Below are 18,194 nucleotides of genomic sequence, written 5' to 3'. Positions count from 1 at the left end.
TCCATCTGCTTTTTGCAGGAAGTTCACTGTCAGAACACTCCCCTCAAGAAACATCAAATTGGTTCAAGCACCCCGTTGACTTCTGTAACAGACAAGGTGGCTGAAAATCAACCGGCCGTGAAGATTCCTAGCACAGAGCCTGCAGGTTAGTGTTCCCACGCCTCTCAGATGTAGCTATGTGCCGCCGCGGATGGCTGGAGGTGGCTCCAAGGATGAGTGCTGCTGTGTGGTGGGCGGGCAGGGCTGTTTTCCTCTTCACCCAGCTTTTCATTCCTACCATTTATTGAGTTCTTTCCAGAGGAAGAACTCCCTCTGGGGAGTGTGTTGTCCTGTCTCCGAAGAGAGAGGGCTTTGTCCTGGCTTAGAGCTCTGGAGACATACAGTCCGCCATGCAGAGGAGGCATGGTGGCCAACGCTGAGAAGCAGCGCTCTCTTCCTCCCGTCGGCCTTTCCGCCTCCTCAGCCCCCATTCCCTGCTCCTCTTTCATTCTAGAGACAGGATCTCACTGTCTAACTCACATGAGCCTAGAAGTTTGGTTTTTGTTTGTTTTGTTTTTGCAGGGTTGGGGGCCAGGATTTGGTTTTGGGTTTTGGAGAAAGAGTTTCTCTGTGTAGCCCTGGCCCTCCTAGAACTCACTCTGTAGTCCAGGCTGGCCCTGAATCCAGAGACCCGCCTACTTCTGCCTCCCAAGGCTGGGATCAAAGGCTTGCCCCACTGCCTGGCTAGCTTAGAAGTTTTAATCCTCTTGCCTCAGTATTCCAAGTATTGGAATTAGAGGTGTGAGCCACCATGCCTGGTTTATCATAAACACTTTTAGGTTTTTATTTTCCTACCTCTTGGCTCTCTGTCTTTCCCTCCTTCTCTCTCTTCTTTTCTTTTCTTTTTTTTTTTTTTTTTTTTCCTTTCTTGGGACAGGGTCTCACTGTATAGCCCTTGCTGTCCGGGAACTTATTCTGTAAGTCTGGGCTGGCTTTGAACTCACAGAGATCCACTTGCCTCTGCCTTCTGAGTGCTAGGATCAAAGGTGTACACCACTACACCTGGAAAATCTTTATTTTAATAGTATGTGGTAAAAAAAAAATTACATAAACTGTACCATCTGTAACTGGGCATAGCGGAACATGCCTATTATCCCAGTGCTCTATGAACTTAGAAAGGAAGATTACTAATTTTTAAAGTAAGCCTGAGCTTCATAGTAAGACTATCTCCCTCCCTCCCCTAGCCTTCCCCCCTCCCCAAAAAAAAATTTACCGACTTAATTGCTCTTTGGCCCATATTTCAGTAATGTTAAGTAGGTGCATTTATTGATCTCTAGAATTTTGTCATCTTGCAAACTGGAAACTGTAGTCTTTAAACATAAACTCTGTTTCCTGTGTCCTCCTGTTTTACTTTGTTGCTGTGAATTTGTCTTCCTTAACTATGTCATGACTAGAAGCATGCAGTAGTGCATCTTTGTCTTAAGGGATGCAGGTGACACATTTGTGACTAGCATCTGGATTCCCCAAGGACTCAGGTTTCTTCCTGCACGCCCTGCAGTGTTTCCACACAGGAGCAGAATTGTTACAGCATTGTGTATATGATTGTACTTCCTATTTTTGGTTGACAACAGATAACTGAAACTGTGGAAAGCGAGACCCTGGGTGAAGGAGGGCCACTGCTGTGTTCATCTGTCAAGACTAGGCACTGCCTACTTGTGTGCATGTGGAACACTGCTTACTTATTCTCTTTTGGGAACACTTGGAATACTTTCTCTCTTTCTGTGGCTGTGAAAAGGACAGCTGTGTGCATTCTGGAAGTGCCTGAAAGTAGAATTATTGCATCATATTGTGGTACCAGTTGCAGGATTTTATATTTTCACCAACAGTGCACAAAATTTTAATTTTTCTGCTTCTTACTAGCATTGTTATTTTTGGTTTTGAATTTTTTTGTCAATGTTTTTTTTTATTTTAGATTTTAAAAAAATATTTATTATGTATACAGTGTTCTGACTACGTGTATACCTGCATTCTAGAAGAGGGCCCCAGATCTCATTGTAGATGGTTGTGAGCCACCATGTGGTTGCTGGGAATTGAACTCATGACCTCTGGAAGAGCAGCCAGTGCTCTTAACCTCTGAGCCATCTATCCAGCCCTGATGATGTTTTTGTTTTCGGTAGTAGTCATCTTATTAAGTGTAAGATAAAATCCTATAGTGTTATTTGTGTTTCTCAATAGTGATGGTGAACATTTTCATATTCTTTGTGGTCATTTGTATTTCATCTTTGGAAAAATGACTTCTGTACACGCACACATGCACACACGCACACACATACACCTTATCTGGGGAAAACATTCAGGACCTTGCTAGGCAGGGTCGGATGGCCCAGAATTTTACTTTGTAGCCCAGGATAACTTCAAATTTCTGACCTTCTGCCAACTGCTGCCATTTGTTGGAATTATAAACATGTACCACCCTGCCTGTTCTAATCTTCGTATCTTCGTGTGTGTGTGTGTGTGTGTGTGTATACATACTTGTGTGCATGTGCATAGCATGTATGTTCACATGGGTCTTGGGAATTATCTTTGGGAGTGTCCACCAGTGTTTGAAACAGAATGTCTTACCAGGGACCTGTCGCTGACTAGGCTGGGTGGCTGATTTGTCTGCCTCTCTCCAGGGCTGGGATTAAAAGTGAACACTGCCACCCTGGCGTCTATGTGGGTTCTGCAGTCAAGCTCAGGTCGCTCAGCTAAGGCAGTGAGCGCTTCACTTAGGAATGAGCTGTCTACCTTCCCCATCCTATCCTGATTGCTCCATTTCTCAGTCGTCCGGTTTTTATGGGTTGCGGTGCACTTGTTTGTATATTCTAGACAGTAAGCTCTTCTTCGTGTGCGTGATTTATAACTATCTTATCTTGTTCCACAGGTTTCAGTCTGTCCCTATGTTGAATATATTCTTCCGTTAAAAAATTTTAAGTTTGATGTAGTCTCCTGTTTCTATTTTCTTTCATTGCTTCTTCTGTTTGTTTTAAATATAAGAAAAATGTAAACATTATGAAAATTCATCATTATGAATTTCCCCTATTCTTTTTTAAAATCTGATTTACAGTTTTGAATCTTATATTTAAGACTTTAGTCTTTGTAGCTATTGTTAAATATATGGGAGTCTAGCATCAGTGCTTTGCATATGGGTACCCAGTTTTTCTAGGATCGTTTATTGAACTGATTGTTTTCTTCCGTATGAGTCATCTTAGTTCCCCTGTCTATTATTACTTGATCATTTGTGTAAAGATTTATTCTGGGCTCTCCACTGCACTCCGTTGATCTTTGTCTTTATGTCAGTACTATCCTGTACTGTTGGCTGTACCTTTGTAACTTTTCTTCCTTTTGTGGTGCTGAAACCAAGGGTCTCACACATGCCAGAGAAAGTACCAGTGAGCTGTGTAGTAAGTCTTAACAGAAAATATGAATCCTGTATCTGTGCTCTTTCAGAGATGTTTGAATATTCAGGGGTACATACATTCTTTCTAAATTTGTGGGTGCCTGTCTCTTCCTGGAAAGAGATTTTTGATAGAGATTGTACTGAGTGTCCAGATAGTCTGGCATGCTGGATTTTACAAAGCTTTCCCCCTGTTTGTGTCTTCACTTCCCTTAAGCAGAATTTTGTTGTTTTTAAAATACAAATTGTTCTCCCTGGTTGGGTTTATTCCAAGTGTTCTAGCCCAGGCTGGATTCAGGGATCCTTTGATCTTCTGACCTCTCCTCCACTCTCGAAGTGCTGGGATTACAGTATGCACCACCACCCCTGATTCTATGCAGGGCTCATGAGGCTGGCACTCTGCCGAGTAAGCGGTGTCCTGTCTTCTTTTGGGTGTTATTACCATAGAATTGGTTTTGAAATTTCTTTTCAGATTGTTCACTGTTTGTATAGATGTATGTATGCATTTTGGTATCTTTCAGACAGTGTTATGCTTTGTAGCTCTTGTTGCCTGGAACTTACTGTGTAGCCCAGGCTATCCTTGAATTTGCTGCAGTCCTGCTGTAGTGAGTCTTAGGATTTCAGGTATACACCACCTCACTTATGTGTTGATATTATCTTCTTCAACCTTGATGAATTTCCTAAGCCTGTTAGTTCTTCACACCTGTCAACATATTAGATGATGCCATCTGTGAGGAGAAATAGTTGTATTTCTGTTCTAATTTGGATGCCTTTTAAATCTTTTTGTTGTTTTTAGTTACTTTTGATAAGACTTTAAAAAGTTTGTAAGTCCAATAGGGAGGGCAAGCATGCTTTATGTTTCCAGTCTTAGCGGAATGCTCTTAGTCTTTTGTCAGTGTATTAGCTAAGGGCTTTTCATACCTCCTCTTACTAAATTAGTGAGCTTTGTTGACAATTTTTTTTAAAGGTGAAAAAACTCATTGTAAAACAGTCTGAATAAAAAAAAATAACATATTGGTATCCTTTTTCTTCTTGGTGCAGAGGAAAACAGGAAGTTAGAACACATATAGTAGTTCTCTCTTTCTAGATTTGAATATTTTAAGATAGAGGCATGGCTTGCTAATAAAGATTTGTGCCTCCCTAATTTTATATTTTTAGGTTGTTTCTAGCATGTGCACACATGCACACATACTGACTGGGTTTTTCTTTCAAACATTTTCTTAGGTTCCACGGAAAGTGAAATGACAAAGTCCAGCCCTTTGAAAATAACATTGTTTTTGGAAGAGGAAAAGTCCTTAAAGTTAGCATCAGACCCAAAGGCTGAGCAGAAGACCGGTTGGTTTATAGTCTTTATTTCTTATTAGCTCTAGATACATTATAAGAAATAATTTAGGAATGTAAGAATAATGCTCCAATTTTAAATGTCCCATGATTTTATACCTTTTTTCAAGCTAAAAATATTAATATATACATCTATTAAGATGTGGCACTGTTAGTAGTTATTGTTAGTTTACTCTGTGAAAATTACCCAGCGGTCTTCCTATTTTCCTATGCTGACTGCTCTGTAAAAGGGTAGTTCCTAACAGCAGATGAGACTCATTTGGAAAGTGGGTTTTGGGTTTTTTTTTTTTAGTTTGTTTATTTATTTATTTTTTGAGACAGGGTGTGTAGCCTTGGCTGTCCTAGAACTCACTCTATAGACCAGGCTGACCTCAAACTGAGAGATCTGCCTGCCTCAGCGGGCAGATTAAAGGCATGCTCCACCATCGCCCAGGGAGATTGAATTTTAAATTGTGTGTATATCTGTGTGCGGGTATGTTCATATGGCTGTAGGTTCCTCCAGAGGCCAGAAGAGAGTGTGTATCCCTCAGTCTGGAATTGCAGGTCATTGTGAGCTGCCCATTGTGGGTGCTCGGACCCGAATTTGAAGAATGGTACAAACTTTTAAACATAAAGCCATCTCTCCAATCCTTGATAAAGTACTTTTTGAAAGTCAGAATCTTGTTCCTGCTTAATATGTTCACTTAAATCCAAAGCATTAAGTTTAGTTTTTTGTAGTCTTTTTATCTTAAAAAATATGAAGAGAGTCCAGCTTTATTTTGATTTTATACATGTTGGAAGTTGTCCTCTCTACCTTGTTGTTAGGAAGTGAATTTTCTTAGGGTTACTATGTTTTAGTAAACATGAAAGCGTCTTCTCTACCACCTTGGATCACAATGTCTACCGACTGAACTATTTTTCAGAAGTAGTACATGAAATTGAGATGAGTGTGGATGATGAGGATATCAATAGCTCCAAAGTCATTAATGACATCTTCGGTGATGTCCTAGAGGAAGGTGAACTGGATGTGGAAAAGAGCGCAGAGGAGATGGAGCAGGTGGGAGCAGAAGACAGTGAAGAGCAGGAAGATGCACTGAACATCTCTTCAATGTCCTTGCTCGCCCCGTTAGCTCAGACGGTTGGTGTGGCGGGTCTAGAGGTAAGGAAACAGAGTAAGCGCGGCGACACTGCGCGCCTGCTCCACCTCTGCTAATGCAAGTCTGCACTCCAGCCAGTGGATTAGCTGAGAATGTCAAACTAGTGATTTCCTATGACCTTAGGTAAACAGTAACATATTTTAACAAGCATGACATTTGCTCTCAAATCCTGGTTTATAGCATTTTATAATTGTAGCTTCTTTATGGCATGGTTCTCTCAGCTGCTAAACAAGATCAGCAACAGCACCTACATTCTAGGGCTGGTGTAATTATTAAATCATAATTATATTTAGGACCAGTGTAACATTCACTGAAACCTAACCTTTGTTAATTGCTATCGCTCTAAATTTAGTAACTATATCTTTACAGATGGGTTCAATTAGAAATATTTTTATTTAAAAGGTTTTGTTGGTTTGTTTTGTTTTTTGGTGAGGTTTTTTTTTGTTTGTTTTTTGTTTTGGGGGTTTTCTTTTGAGACAGGCTTAGATTAGCCTTGCATTTACTGTTAGGTCAGTATAAAAAGAATTGCAGATTCAATTTATGAATTTTAAGTCTTTATAACAAGGTCAAGTACACCTTTCTTAGTCAATGTAGGACCTGTTATAATTAGCACTTTTTTTGCCACTGAGAAATAAGTTTGTTTAATTTTGTAGAAAAAAACTGTTCTTTAGGATGCAACAAACTTGAAAGCATCTTCTGTATCCTGCTGCTGGTGGAAGCATTTTTTCCTGTGAAAACTGTTGTTGGCTGGACTTAGTGATGGTCGTGAGCCACCATGTGAGTGCTAGGAATGGAACCCTGGTCCTCTAGAAAAACAGCCATTGTGCTAACTGCTGAGTCATCCCTCCAGCCCCTAGCTTAACTTTGGAAGTTTGGTTCTGTGACGCTTGGCCTGGCTTTGTGTTTTCTTCATTTACTTTTTAGGAGCTTAATCTATTTTGTTGTTTTTATATAAATCTGTACACTCGTTAGACACGTATTTCTTAGTAGCACAAAATAATTAATTACATTCTCAGAATTAAAAGAAGTATTATTTAGGATCACTGTGGCTCATCCATAACATCTGGTGTGTAAATCGTGGGTATGGTGACATGTCTGTAACCCCAGGTTTCTGGAAATTGTGGCAGGAAGATCAGGAGTTGGAAGCTAGCCGAGATGATAGAACGGAGATCATGTCTCTTAAGTAGAAACAAAACGTGAAAACAAAGTTGAAAAAAGTCTAACATCTCATTTACTTTTCTACTTTTCTGTAGAATGTAATTTCTTCACCTAAATTGGAATTGGGAGACACTAGCGCAAGTGCTGCAAGTCCCAAACCGGGGAAATTCCAAAGAACTCGCGTCCCTCGAGCAGAATCTGGTGATAGCCTTAGTTCTGAGGACCGTGACCTCCTTTATAGGTATGGATGTTTGTGGAAGGCGCCCCCTCACCGTGTTGCTTTAGATTGACTTGAGGGATGTCACAACTTAGCTCTATTTTACAGCTTCTCTGTGTAGGTTTTGGATAATTTTTTACGGCCTTGAGGATTGAACTCAGGGCCTCAGGCACGCTAAGCAGGAAGTCTGCGCCAAGTTGCAGTCCCATTTGGAGTAACTTCTCTCAGTTTTCCTTTCACCAAATGGCGCTTCCATTTGGGGGAAATGTAGTGCAGATGTTTTAAGTATGAAGTTCAGTTTCTATTGACGTGTTTGGTAGAGTATTGCTCACTGGGTTCTAACAGTAATGTTTTTCCTAAAGCATTGATGCATATAGGTCTCAGAGATTCAAAGAGACAGAACGCCCTTCCATAAAGCAAGTGATTGTTCGAAAAGAAGATGTTACTTCAAAATTGGGTGAAAAGAATAATGTCTTTTCTTCTCAAGTCAATATCAAACAGAAAATGCAGGTATGCTCTGGCACAGGAAGGCGCTTGGGACTTTATTGAACTGTATAGTGGGCTCATCTGCTAATGCCAACCCTAAATGACTAGAGTGCGATTTGATGCATGGGAGCTAAGCTACGCCTATATTCAGTTTAACTTGAGGAACACACTTTAGAAAATCAGAAGCTTGTTCACATGGCTGTGGTGTTTATTTGTGACACATTTTCAGTGTCAATATCTCTAAGTCATCACTACAGAGTAGAATATGGAATTCTGTAGTACAGTGGTCGTCATGCATGGGAGGCCCTGGATTCAGTCCCCAGCGCCTCCTTCCCACCAAAACATAGTTCTCACTATTAGTTGGGTGACGGTAAAGTGTGAAACTCACCATGGCTTTCAAGGGGTTTTGCTGAGAAAACATTTTTGCTTGTTTGGTGGTGCTTTCTGTATGGGAACGGGGCATCGGAATTCAAGGGCCCAGGTGTGTGCTGCAAACCCTTTGCCAACTGACCCATCTTCCTAGCCCCTCACAGAATGACATTTCATATGGAACTCAAGTCAGCACAATGGCAATTTAAAAAACTATGCACTATAATTTAAAGTTAGCACAACTCAGTAGCCGAAGTTGGTGCAAACTTCAGGAGTCTGTCGGGAGTGGTTTATTTTAGGCGTATTTAAGCACAACACAGTTTAGTGAAAGCTGTTTTGAGATTAACTCAATCTCACATGCACAAAAAAGCATGCGTAAATCTCCCCCAGGATAGATCAGACATGACTACATTAAAACTATTTATAAAGTCCACAAAGATGGGTCCTATGGATTAAGAAAAACAAATTTATGATATGGGTCTGGGGGAGGGTCCGATGCTGGGAAAGTCGTTAGTCACATGATAGCACAAAAGGTCACCAAGCTAGAAAGGTCATCTTCTGCATCCTTCAGAGTGGATAGCAGGCATTGCATTCTTTCCCTTGAAGGAACAACCCTGTATGCTTAGCATTCTGGGTTCTTCTAGTGAATGTACAGAAGCCTCTGTGCCTCCTACAGTTCAGTAGTGTCACACTGTGGGTTGTCTTCATTGGTGTTACATGGTATGATGTACATGGTATTATGCTGTTTTCAGAAGTCTGGCCACAGTGAAGGTGCACACTGCACACAGATAAGTAGTACCAGAAACATCTAGGATTCAGCACATAATTGGATTTTGATTTGTGTGTGTGTGTGTGTGTGTGTGTGTTTTGTTTTTGTTTTCAGACAAGGTTTCTCTGTGTAGCTTTGGCTATCCTGGAACTCTGTAGACCAGGCTGGCCTCAAACTCACAGAGATCCACCTGCCTTCCCTCCCTGGTGCTGGTGCTAAAGACTTGAAATAATGCTTGACTCTGTGTGCTCAGAACCTAGTATTGTTATTTTTGTGGCACTCACAGTTATATGACCCACAGTTTAAGAATCCATGATCCTAAAACTTACATTTTTACTTGGCTTTGTAAAAAATTTGGAAATTATGCAGATTACTTAGAATTGAAGTTTAAAAAAGTATTAATGGTGATTTAAAATGTGGACTTTTCTTCCTGCGGCTTCTCTAGGAGCTCAATAATGACATAAATTTGCAGCAGACAGTGATCTATCAGGCCAGCCAGGCTCTGAACTGCTGTGTTGATGAAGAGCATGGGAAAGGGTCCCTAGAAGAAGCCGAAGCAGAAAGACTCCTTCTGATTGCAAGTATGTGGGAAGCCCCTGGGCTGTGGTGGCCTACATACACATGCACGAGCACACTCCTGTCTGTGCCTCACATCAAGTGTGAAAATGGAGCATGTTGAGGTGGCAGGTGATACCACATAAGAAAACAGATTAACAGCTGAAGTGTTATAAGGAGTTGGGAAACAGATTAACAGATGACATTTTCCCCAGCAGTTCCATCAAAGAGACAGTAACTGATTTTGTCTGTGTTCCTCCGCTCAGCTGCCTTTTCAGTGTCCACTCAGACAGTCACAGTGTTAATGTTTGCATGTGTTCACACAGCTGAGAAGAGAGTGCTTCTGATTGATGAACTGAACAAGCTGAAGGGGGAAGGCCCTCAGAGGCGACAGAAGGCTGCTGCCATAGTGCAGAGTGGATTTGTTCCATCTAAAGGCTCGGTCACTTTGTCAGAAATCTGCTTGCCTCTGAAAGCAGATTTTGTCTGCAGCACTGCTCAGAAACCAGGTATGAGACAGGATTATGTGGTTAATCCAGAAGTTCATCTGGGCTGGATTGTTTGATAAGGATATAGGAAAAGCATGCATAATGATAAACAATCTCCATCTTATGTTTTTGTTTGTCATATCAAAGTATTCACATAGACAGTTAGGGGAAATGTGCACACAGCATTTCCAACCCATGCAAGTATGACCATCACTATCTCAGTAAGGCTAAACGTCAGGATGACAGAAAACGTTTTCTTATGCTGGGTTGTTTTCACAGGACATACATACCACTTGACTGCCATTAATTAGTTTTGTTATAGAAATGTGCCAGATCATTTGATATTCTAGTTGAAATTCAACCAATTATAGAAGTTTCTTTGGAGATTGTGAATTGCTGTTTGTATGAGTAATGATTGCTCAGTGAATATTCTTCTGTTGAAGATTATTTTCTATTCCAGATTGGTTAATCAGTAATCTTTTAAAATTGTCTAATCTACTGAAAATCATATGGGATTCAAGTGGGTAAAGAGGAATGGTGGCAGACTCTGAATATAAGAACATAATTCCTAGAAAACCCAATAAAATTAAAACTGAAGCATTGGATGAGAATTGTTTTAAGATTTTTTTTTTCAATTTTATTTGGTTAGAACTTTATCTTAAAGAACTCTTAAATAAATGAGAGGAATTTTATGTTTGGGAAAAACAAGAGCAGACATTTAAATGTTTGAGCCCTCAATGGAGCTGGTTGAACTAGGTTGTGATCACAGCTACTTGTGTGGCTGGGGTAGACGGTTGTAAGCTCCAGACCAGACAACTATTTAGTGACACCCTGTGTTATTCAGAACTATTTAAAGGGGGTAGGGCTCCAGTCAGTGATAGTGTGCCTTACGTGTATCAGTCCCCGAATTCAGTCGCTAGGACTTGAAAAAACATTGTGAACAGTCCCTGCATGGGGTGGCTCATGTTTATAATGCCAGCGTTTCGATATTTGCAAAAGTATATTGTCTCAAATTTAAGGCCAGCCTGGGTTACAGAATGAGTTCCTGTTTCTAAACAAAAAAAATGAAGAAAAAGTTTGAGTATTCTTGTGGGAATGAGCTAATTTAGGTTATGATTTTTGCTGTTGCATGATTTTAGTATAATTTGGAAAACTTGGTAATTTAGTATTTATTTTGAGATATAGTACGTAGTGGTAAATAGTGAATAAATGTTTTTATTAGACATTGTACTGAGTAACTTCAATTTGTTGTTGTTTTGAGACTCTTTCCCTGTGTAGCTTTGGCTGTCCTGGAACTTACTCTGTAAACCAGGCTGGTCTTGAACTCATAAAGATCTGCCTACCTCTGTCTCCAGAGTTCTGAGATTAAAGGTGCATGCCATCACCGCCTGACTAATTTTTTTTTTAATTAATTTATTATATATATCTACAGTGTTCTTCCTGCATGTAGGCCTGCAGGCCAGAAGAGTGTACCAAATCTCATTGTAGGTGGTTGTGAGCCATCAAGTGGTTGCTGGGAATTCAACTCCCAACCTTGGGAAGAGCACCTAGTGCTCTTATCCTCTAAGACATCCCTCCAGGCCCCTACTTTAATGATTTTTAAATCTCAAATTTGAAATAGCAAATCACACTTTACCTGTGGAGGTATATGTTCACTGCTGCCAAGGAGATCATAGCAGAAAGTGAGGAGTGCAGAATGACGTTATTTTGCTTTGTGTTATGGGAGTCCTTGACACTTAATTCAAGGACTGTGTTATCAGATGTGTCTCTCTTAGCTTTTTGTTTTGGGAAATTAGGTCTTAGAAATTGTAAATACAAATTTATGTGACTCAGTCGCAGTGTGACTCAGGTCTTCCTCGGTGCTGCTGAGCTAAGCATGACTTTCCTTTGCTAATTTTACAATGTGATTGTTACTGCAGATGCATCAAATTACTACTACCTGATTATGCTGAAGGCTGGAGCTGAACAGATGGTGGCCACGCCGCTAGCAAGCGCTGCAAACTCTCTGAGTGGGGACGCGCTGACATTTCCCACTACGTTTACTCTGTGAGTTGAGCTTCTCATGGTTCAGACGCACTTAAGACAGTACAGCTTTTGAGTGACATTTATAATCTTGTTTTCTCCACTCTAATGCACAGGATGGAACTCAGGGCTTTGTGTATGCTAAACAAGCATTCTATCAGCAAGCTACATCCCAGACTTTCATAGTGTTTAAAATGCATTTACATTGTTTGCTATCTTATAATTAATGCAATATTTTATTAACATATACAGAATCACATGACATTTTCATACCTGTATATAATATGTTTTTTATTATATTAACTCCCCACTACCCTCTCTTTGTCTCATCTCACTCCTGCTGATCACTTTTTTTCTCCTAAACAGTCTCCATTCTACTTGTAGTCCTTTCTTTCTTTTTGGTTGTGTTGGAAATCAAACCTAGGACCTCATGTGCTAGGCAAGTGCTTTTATTTGTGAGCCAGGGAGTTTAAACTAGGGTTGCTTACGGGAGCGTGGGTAAGGGCTCTTTGCAGTGGCATGGAGAGCTTACAGTGAGTGCCCCACTAAGAGACATGTCTCCCCTTCCTTGTAACCATCATCTGCCAGCGTCTCCTCAGGAAGAGACGAGCCCTTGTAAGCACCCCTCCCAAATTATTCTTTTTCTTTTTAAAATTTATGAGGGGCTGGAGAAGTGGCTCTGGTTAAGAGCACAGGCTGTTCTTCCAGAGGACCTGGTTCCGTTTCCAGTATCCTCATGGCAGCTCACAACCAGCTGTAGCTCCAGAGGATCCAGTGCCCTCTTCTAGCTTCCACGGCCACTGGATGCACATGGTACACAGACATACATGGAGGCAAGACATCTACACACGTAAAATGCAAATAATTAAACCTTTCAAAAGTATTTATGATTATCATCATTGTGCGTGTGTGTGCACACATACTTGCATGATGTAAGGGCGTGGGTTTGCGGTCAAAAGCTCTTGTAGAAGCTAGATAACTTTGTAGCCTGTGTTTCCCCTTCTGCCTTTATGCGAGTTCTAGGTGATGAACGCAGGCTGCTAGGCTTATGTGGCAGACCCCGTCACCAGCCGAGCCACCGCCTCCTGGGCCAGTGCTCAGGTGTCCAGTTTAACTCTTCCTTCTCGCTTCTTTTCTTCCTTGATACCGTTTTACACTATAAATATGCAGTATGTTTAGTGCTTCAGTATTTTGTACCACTTGTGTAGATGCTTTAAATCACATAACAAAATTTTGTGTTTTAATTATTTTTCTCTTTGGTTTTTTGAGACCGAGTTTCTCTGTGTAGACCAGACTGGCCTCAAACTCACAGAGATCTACCTGCCTCTGCCTCTGCCTCCCAAGTGCTCGGATCAAATGCAAGCAGCTACCCAATGGTAACAGTATCTTATGAGCAATAAGATAATTAGAATCAAGTACATACTTTAAACTACAGTCATATCTAAAATTTAGAAAATATTTCTGCTTTCATCAACTATGATTACTTATTCTATAAATTTCTAAAATTGCCTGCACATAGCAGCTCATGTATGCAGAAAATAGGATAAACTGGAAGTCAGTGCTCTTCTTCCACCATGTGGTTCTTGGGATAGAACTCAGGTACTCACTCACGTAGGCTTGGCGGCCAGCGCCTTTTCCTCACCAGCCTTACTTTATTGTTATTATTATTATTATTATTAAAGACTGTGAGTTTTCACACCAGTATTTCTGAATTATATTTTAAGAAAAAGTATATGCTTTTACCATATTTTTATTTTTTTATTATTGGCAGTTTTTCTTGTATTTCTTTAAAATACAATGGAGCCTTTTACTTTGAGTTCTGAAGCAGTTTTTGTACATTATTTTTAAGGGCATAACTTTAGGGGGTTTTTTTAACTAAATTTTTTTTATATTAATTACAGTTTATTTACCTTGTATCCCAGCCGTAGCACCCTTCCTCATTCCCTCCCAATCCCACCTTCCCTCCCTCATCACCTCCCTAACTTTAGGTTTTTATTATAGTTATATTTAATACTTTTCTTTTTCAGGCATGATGTTTCCAATGACTTTGAAATAAATGTTGAAGTGTACAGCTTGGTAAGCAATTAAAGCTTTCTGAAATGAATATAATATATTTCCTTATTGATATCACATTTTAAGGTAGTTGTATTTTGGATTTGTGTGTAGGTACAAAAGAAAGATTCCTCAGGCCCAGATAAGAAGAAGAAAGCATCCAAATCCAAGGTGAGAATTTACAGAGACCTAGTAAAAACACTATAGATATTATTTATTTATCTATCTTATCTGTCTATCTATCTTAAGGCATGGTTTCTCTACATAGCCTTAGCTCTCCTAGACTCACTTTGTAGACCAGGCTGGCCTCAAACTCACAGAGATCCACCTGCCTCTGCCTCCCCAAGCGCTGTGATTACAGGCATGTGTCACTGTGCCTGGCTGTGAAAACACTAGAGTTAGATTATCATCTTAATCAGGGTTTCTATTGCTGTGAAGAGACACCATGACCACAGCAACTTTTTTAAAGGAAAAGGTTTAATTGGGGCTGGCTTACAGTTGAGGTTTAGTCCATTATCATCATGTCAAGAAACATGGAGGCATGTAGGCAGACACAGTGCTGGAGAGGTAGCTGAGAGTTCTGCATCTGGATGGGCAGGCAGCAGGAAGAGAGAGAAACACTGGGCATAGGCTTGAGTATTTTAACCCTCAAAGCCCATCCTCCCACCCACCAGTGAAAAGCAACACCTACTCCAACAAGCCACACCTCCTAATAGTGCCACTCCCTGGTGACTAAGCATTCAGATCTATGAATCAGTGGGGCCATTTTTATTCAAACCACCAGTCTTGCTAGATGTTTTGTTTTTGTTTTGTTGTGTTGTTTTTTTTTTGACAATGAAAGAAAAATAACATTTATTCCTGTCCTTAACTTTATCACTTTATTTACTGCTGTGAAGTCTTGAACCTATTTTTTTTAATTTTTTAATTTTACTTTTAATTACACTTTAATTACTTTGTATCCCCCCTCTAGTTCCCTCCCTCCTCCCCTCCCAATCCCTCCCTTCCTCCCCCTTCTCCACGCATGGCCCTCCCCAAGTCCACTGGTAGGGGAGGGTTTCTTTTTCTTCCTTCTGATCCTAGTCTTTTAGGTCTCATCAGGAGTGGCTGCATTGTCTCCCTCTGTGGCCTGGTAAGGCTGCTCCCCCCTCAGAGGGAGGTGATCAGGCCGATCAGTTTTTAAGACAGTGTTTCTGTGTAGTCCTGGCTGTCCTGGAATTCACTATATAGACCTTGAACTCAGAGACCTGTTGCCTCTGCCTCCCTATTGCTGGGATTAAGGGAATATGCCACCATGCCTAGCTGGCCTCAGTTTTTAAATCTAACTTGTTATTGGGTGGAAAGGAAGAAAACTTTAAAAAAAAAAAATCTGTCTCTACTTTGAAATAGGGTGGCAGTATTTGAAAAGCCTTGGTAAAGAGATTGTATATGGTCTGTTTATGTTCAGCAGTTATTTTCTATGAGAGGAAGTTTTAAGTTCTGGATTACAATATTTATTAGAAAATATGGTAAGCTCTTTCCTTTTCCAGGCTATTACTCCAAAGAGACTCCTCACGTCTATAACTTCAGTAAGTAGAATTTTTCTAAATATTGAATTCTTTTGATGAATCTACATTTTCAAAAAAGCTAAAAATTGGCTGACCAGCTTTAAACTGTTAATATTATAAAAGTCTTTAAAATGCACTGGTGAGTCCCACTGCTTGATCGGTAGTAACAGGGGGATTACAAGTCCACTCTGGACTGCATAGTTAGACTTGCTCAAAATAAATGAAGATACTTTAGTTATTGATACTTACATGGGAAGAAATGCTTTCTCAAATGTAGTCCTTGTAGTGTGAAAAGTTTGTACTTTAAATTTAAATAGAAGCCTGTTAGGCCACAGAGGAGGGCTTTGCAGCCAGTCCTGAAGATACCCGATAAAACAGGATCAGATGAATGGGGAGGAGGTCCCCCCTATCAGTGGACTTGGAAAGGGGCACGGTGGAGATGAGGGAGGGAGGGAGGGACTGGGAGGGAATGAGGGATCGGGACACGGCTGGGATGCAGAGTTAATAAAATGTAACTGATAAAAAAATAATAATAAAAAAATTTAAATAGAAGAAATAATGTGTTTTCTTCTTCGCCTTTCTTAGAAAAGCAGCCTTCATTCTTCAGGTGAGTGGTCCTTCTTTTAACTTTACTGTTTGAAGCTGTAGAGGGATTAAATTCAGCCGTTGCATGCCCTTATACGTATATTCCTCTGTACACACATATACACACACGCCTTGCTGATTTGCTTTGCTTGGTTTATACACATTATATACACAGTCCTGATTTGCTTTGGGAATTTTTTTTAAAGACTTATTTATTTAATTTATGTATATAGACACTGTTTTCATACACACCAGAAGAGGAAATCAGATTCCATTGCAGATGGTTGTGAGCCACCATGTGGTTGCTGGGAATTGAACTCAGGACCTCTGGAAGAGCAGCCAGTACTCTTAACCGCTGAGCCATCTCTCCAGTCCCCGGGAAAATATTTTTTAAGATTTCAAAAAAAAATTTTTGTGTGTGTTGTAATAAAAATGAAGTGTTAGGCTATATAATGTTTATTATATTATTATTATTAGCTTTATAATTATTATGGTGATATTATTTAACCCACTATCACAAATTTTAAGACACAAACACCTGCTATATTTTATAATTGCCTTATTTACCTTGGGCCAGGCAGATATTTCTACCTACACTATCTCAATAACCTCACCATCCATCTCCCAGCCCCCATCCAATGCCATCCACCTTAACCATCCTTCTCTGGACTACCTTCCATCCATAATCTTATAAATACTTACTTATATTTTCATTTTGGTGTTTTCTTCATCCACATCATCCTCAGAGTCCTTCCTCCCAGCCATGTGGTTTCTTCTCCTCTCTTCCTGTCCATCTCTCTCCCATGGTTCTCTTGAACCTGAAGCCTGGAAACTTAAACCCCATTCTGCCCTGCCCAGGTATAGGCTGTTTAATCAACCAGTCAGGTGTAATGTCTTAGGCAGGTTTACACAAGGATAGGTGTATCCGGGCAGTAACCAAATTTTGAGGACCAATAACTAACATCAATATATAAGCATCAGACTAACCCCCAACATATGTGTTTTGTATTTTCTCTGTGTATTTTCTCTGTGTGTTTCTGTGTCTTGTGTCTGTGCCTGATGTGTTTGTTGCTTGAAATCAGAAGAGGGCTACAATCTTAAAAAAAAAAAAAAATTAGCTTATATCACTGCCTAACAAGGCTGCTCAGACTGTTAGGCCCAACAAGAGCCTAAATATAAGAAGGTATGAAGAGAACTCAGGAAACTAATCATCCATCGATGCAAAAAAACACAAGAGGTTACTCTTGACCATTGTGCAATGGGGTCACCCCTGCTGGTCAGCTAGGAGTGGCACCGGGAGACAAAGACCTTAGGTTTTTAAAAGACACAAGGCGGGAATCTCCTGGGGTTGACTTCTTGGCGATTTAGGATTGGATGAAGTGTTTAACTTTTAAAATAATTGGTCAATTCTGGTCACCCTTAGGTCCAGTCAGCCCTGTCGTAAATATCTGATCGTCCAGTCAGTTTGGAATTTCCTGCCATCACAGTTAAATGTGGGAGGGTGATTAACTCATCCCATGTCTGTTCTGAGGAGTGGAGGTTACAGGCTTTGGATCAAAGGTCAGGAGAAGGATTGGGGCCATTTGGTCCAGTTTCCAAACAAAGCCCATCTCACCGGCGCCAGCCGGTGATTTTTTTCTCCATTTAGTAGAGATCTCTGCTTGTTCTCTTCCTTATCTCTTCCCTCACAGATGGCTAATGTCAGGAACTTTTACATTTCTCGGTTCTCTAGAGAAACACTAAGAGGCTTTAATTAACCTGGGCCTAAAACTTGCAAATATAAGTTATAGGCAGTTAAAAGAAACATAGGTTACAAAGTTAGTCTGATTCTTTCAAGACTACATGCTAATCTCACCAGTACTAAGTGTTGCCTTAAACAGTCTATGTAAAAAATACTTTCCTTCATATTTAAAGTAGAAGTGAGATGGTATATGGCTGAGCAAAGTAGAGACTTTTGTATTTAGACCTTAAGCTCTGCGATTGATTCTGGGATCCCATAAGATGGCAGAATATAAGTGACTCGCCAATTTGTCCTCTTGATCTTCATGCATGTTCAC

At 40.3% G+C, this 18,194-nt stretch overlaps 1 protein-coding gene across 3 annotated transcripts in view; it reads left to right on the top strand.

Moving 5' to 3' along the window:
• The window catches only part of Anln (anillin, actin binding protein), a 58,842-nt gene that overhangs the window by 21,630 nt on the left and 19,018 nt on the right, over window positions 1-18,194 (top strand). For 2 of the 3 annotated variants that reach the window (XM_021627443.2, XM_021627445.2), the window contains exons 8-19: window positions 19-145; window positions 4,640-4,750; window positions 5,659-5,894; window positions 7,146-7,291; window positions 7,630-7,777; window positions 9,337-9,472; window positions 9,773-9,955; window positions 11,854-11,980; window positions 13,984-14,032; window positions 14,123-14,179; window positions 15,535-15,573; window positions 16,138-16,159. In XM_021627443.2, the coding sequence (XP_021483118.1) occupies window positions 19-145; window positions 4,640-4,750; window positions 5,659-5,894; window positions 7,146-7,291; window positions 7,630-7,777; window positions 9,337-9,472; window positions 9,773-9,955; window positions 11,854-11,980; window positions 13,984-14,032; window positions 14,123-14,179; window positions 15,535-15,573; window positions 16,138-16,159 (1,381 nt within the window). The remainder of the gene's footprint in view (window positions 1-18; window positions 146-4,639; window positions 4,751-5,658; window positions 5,895-7,145; window positions 7,292-7,629; window positions 7,778-9,336; window positions 9,473-9,772; window positions 9,956-11,853; window positions 11,981-13,983; window positions 14,033-14,122; window positions 14,180-15,534; window positions 15,574-16,137; window positions 16,160-18,194) is intronic. The other variant, XM_021627446.2, reaches the window with a different exon arrangement.

This window comes from Meriones unguiculatus, chromosome 1, assembly GCF_030254825.1.
Source record: "Meriones unguiculatus strain TT.TT164.6M chromosome 1, Bangor_MerUng_6.1, whole genome shotgun sequence".
In the NCBI taxonomy this organism is placed as follows: domain Eukaryota; kingdom Metazoa; phylum Chordata; class Mammalia; order Rodentia; family Muridae; genus Meriones; species Meriones unguiculatus.
Note: the sequence above shows the minus strand (reverse complement) of the source record. Positions and strands in the feature narration are given on the sequence as shown.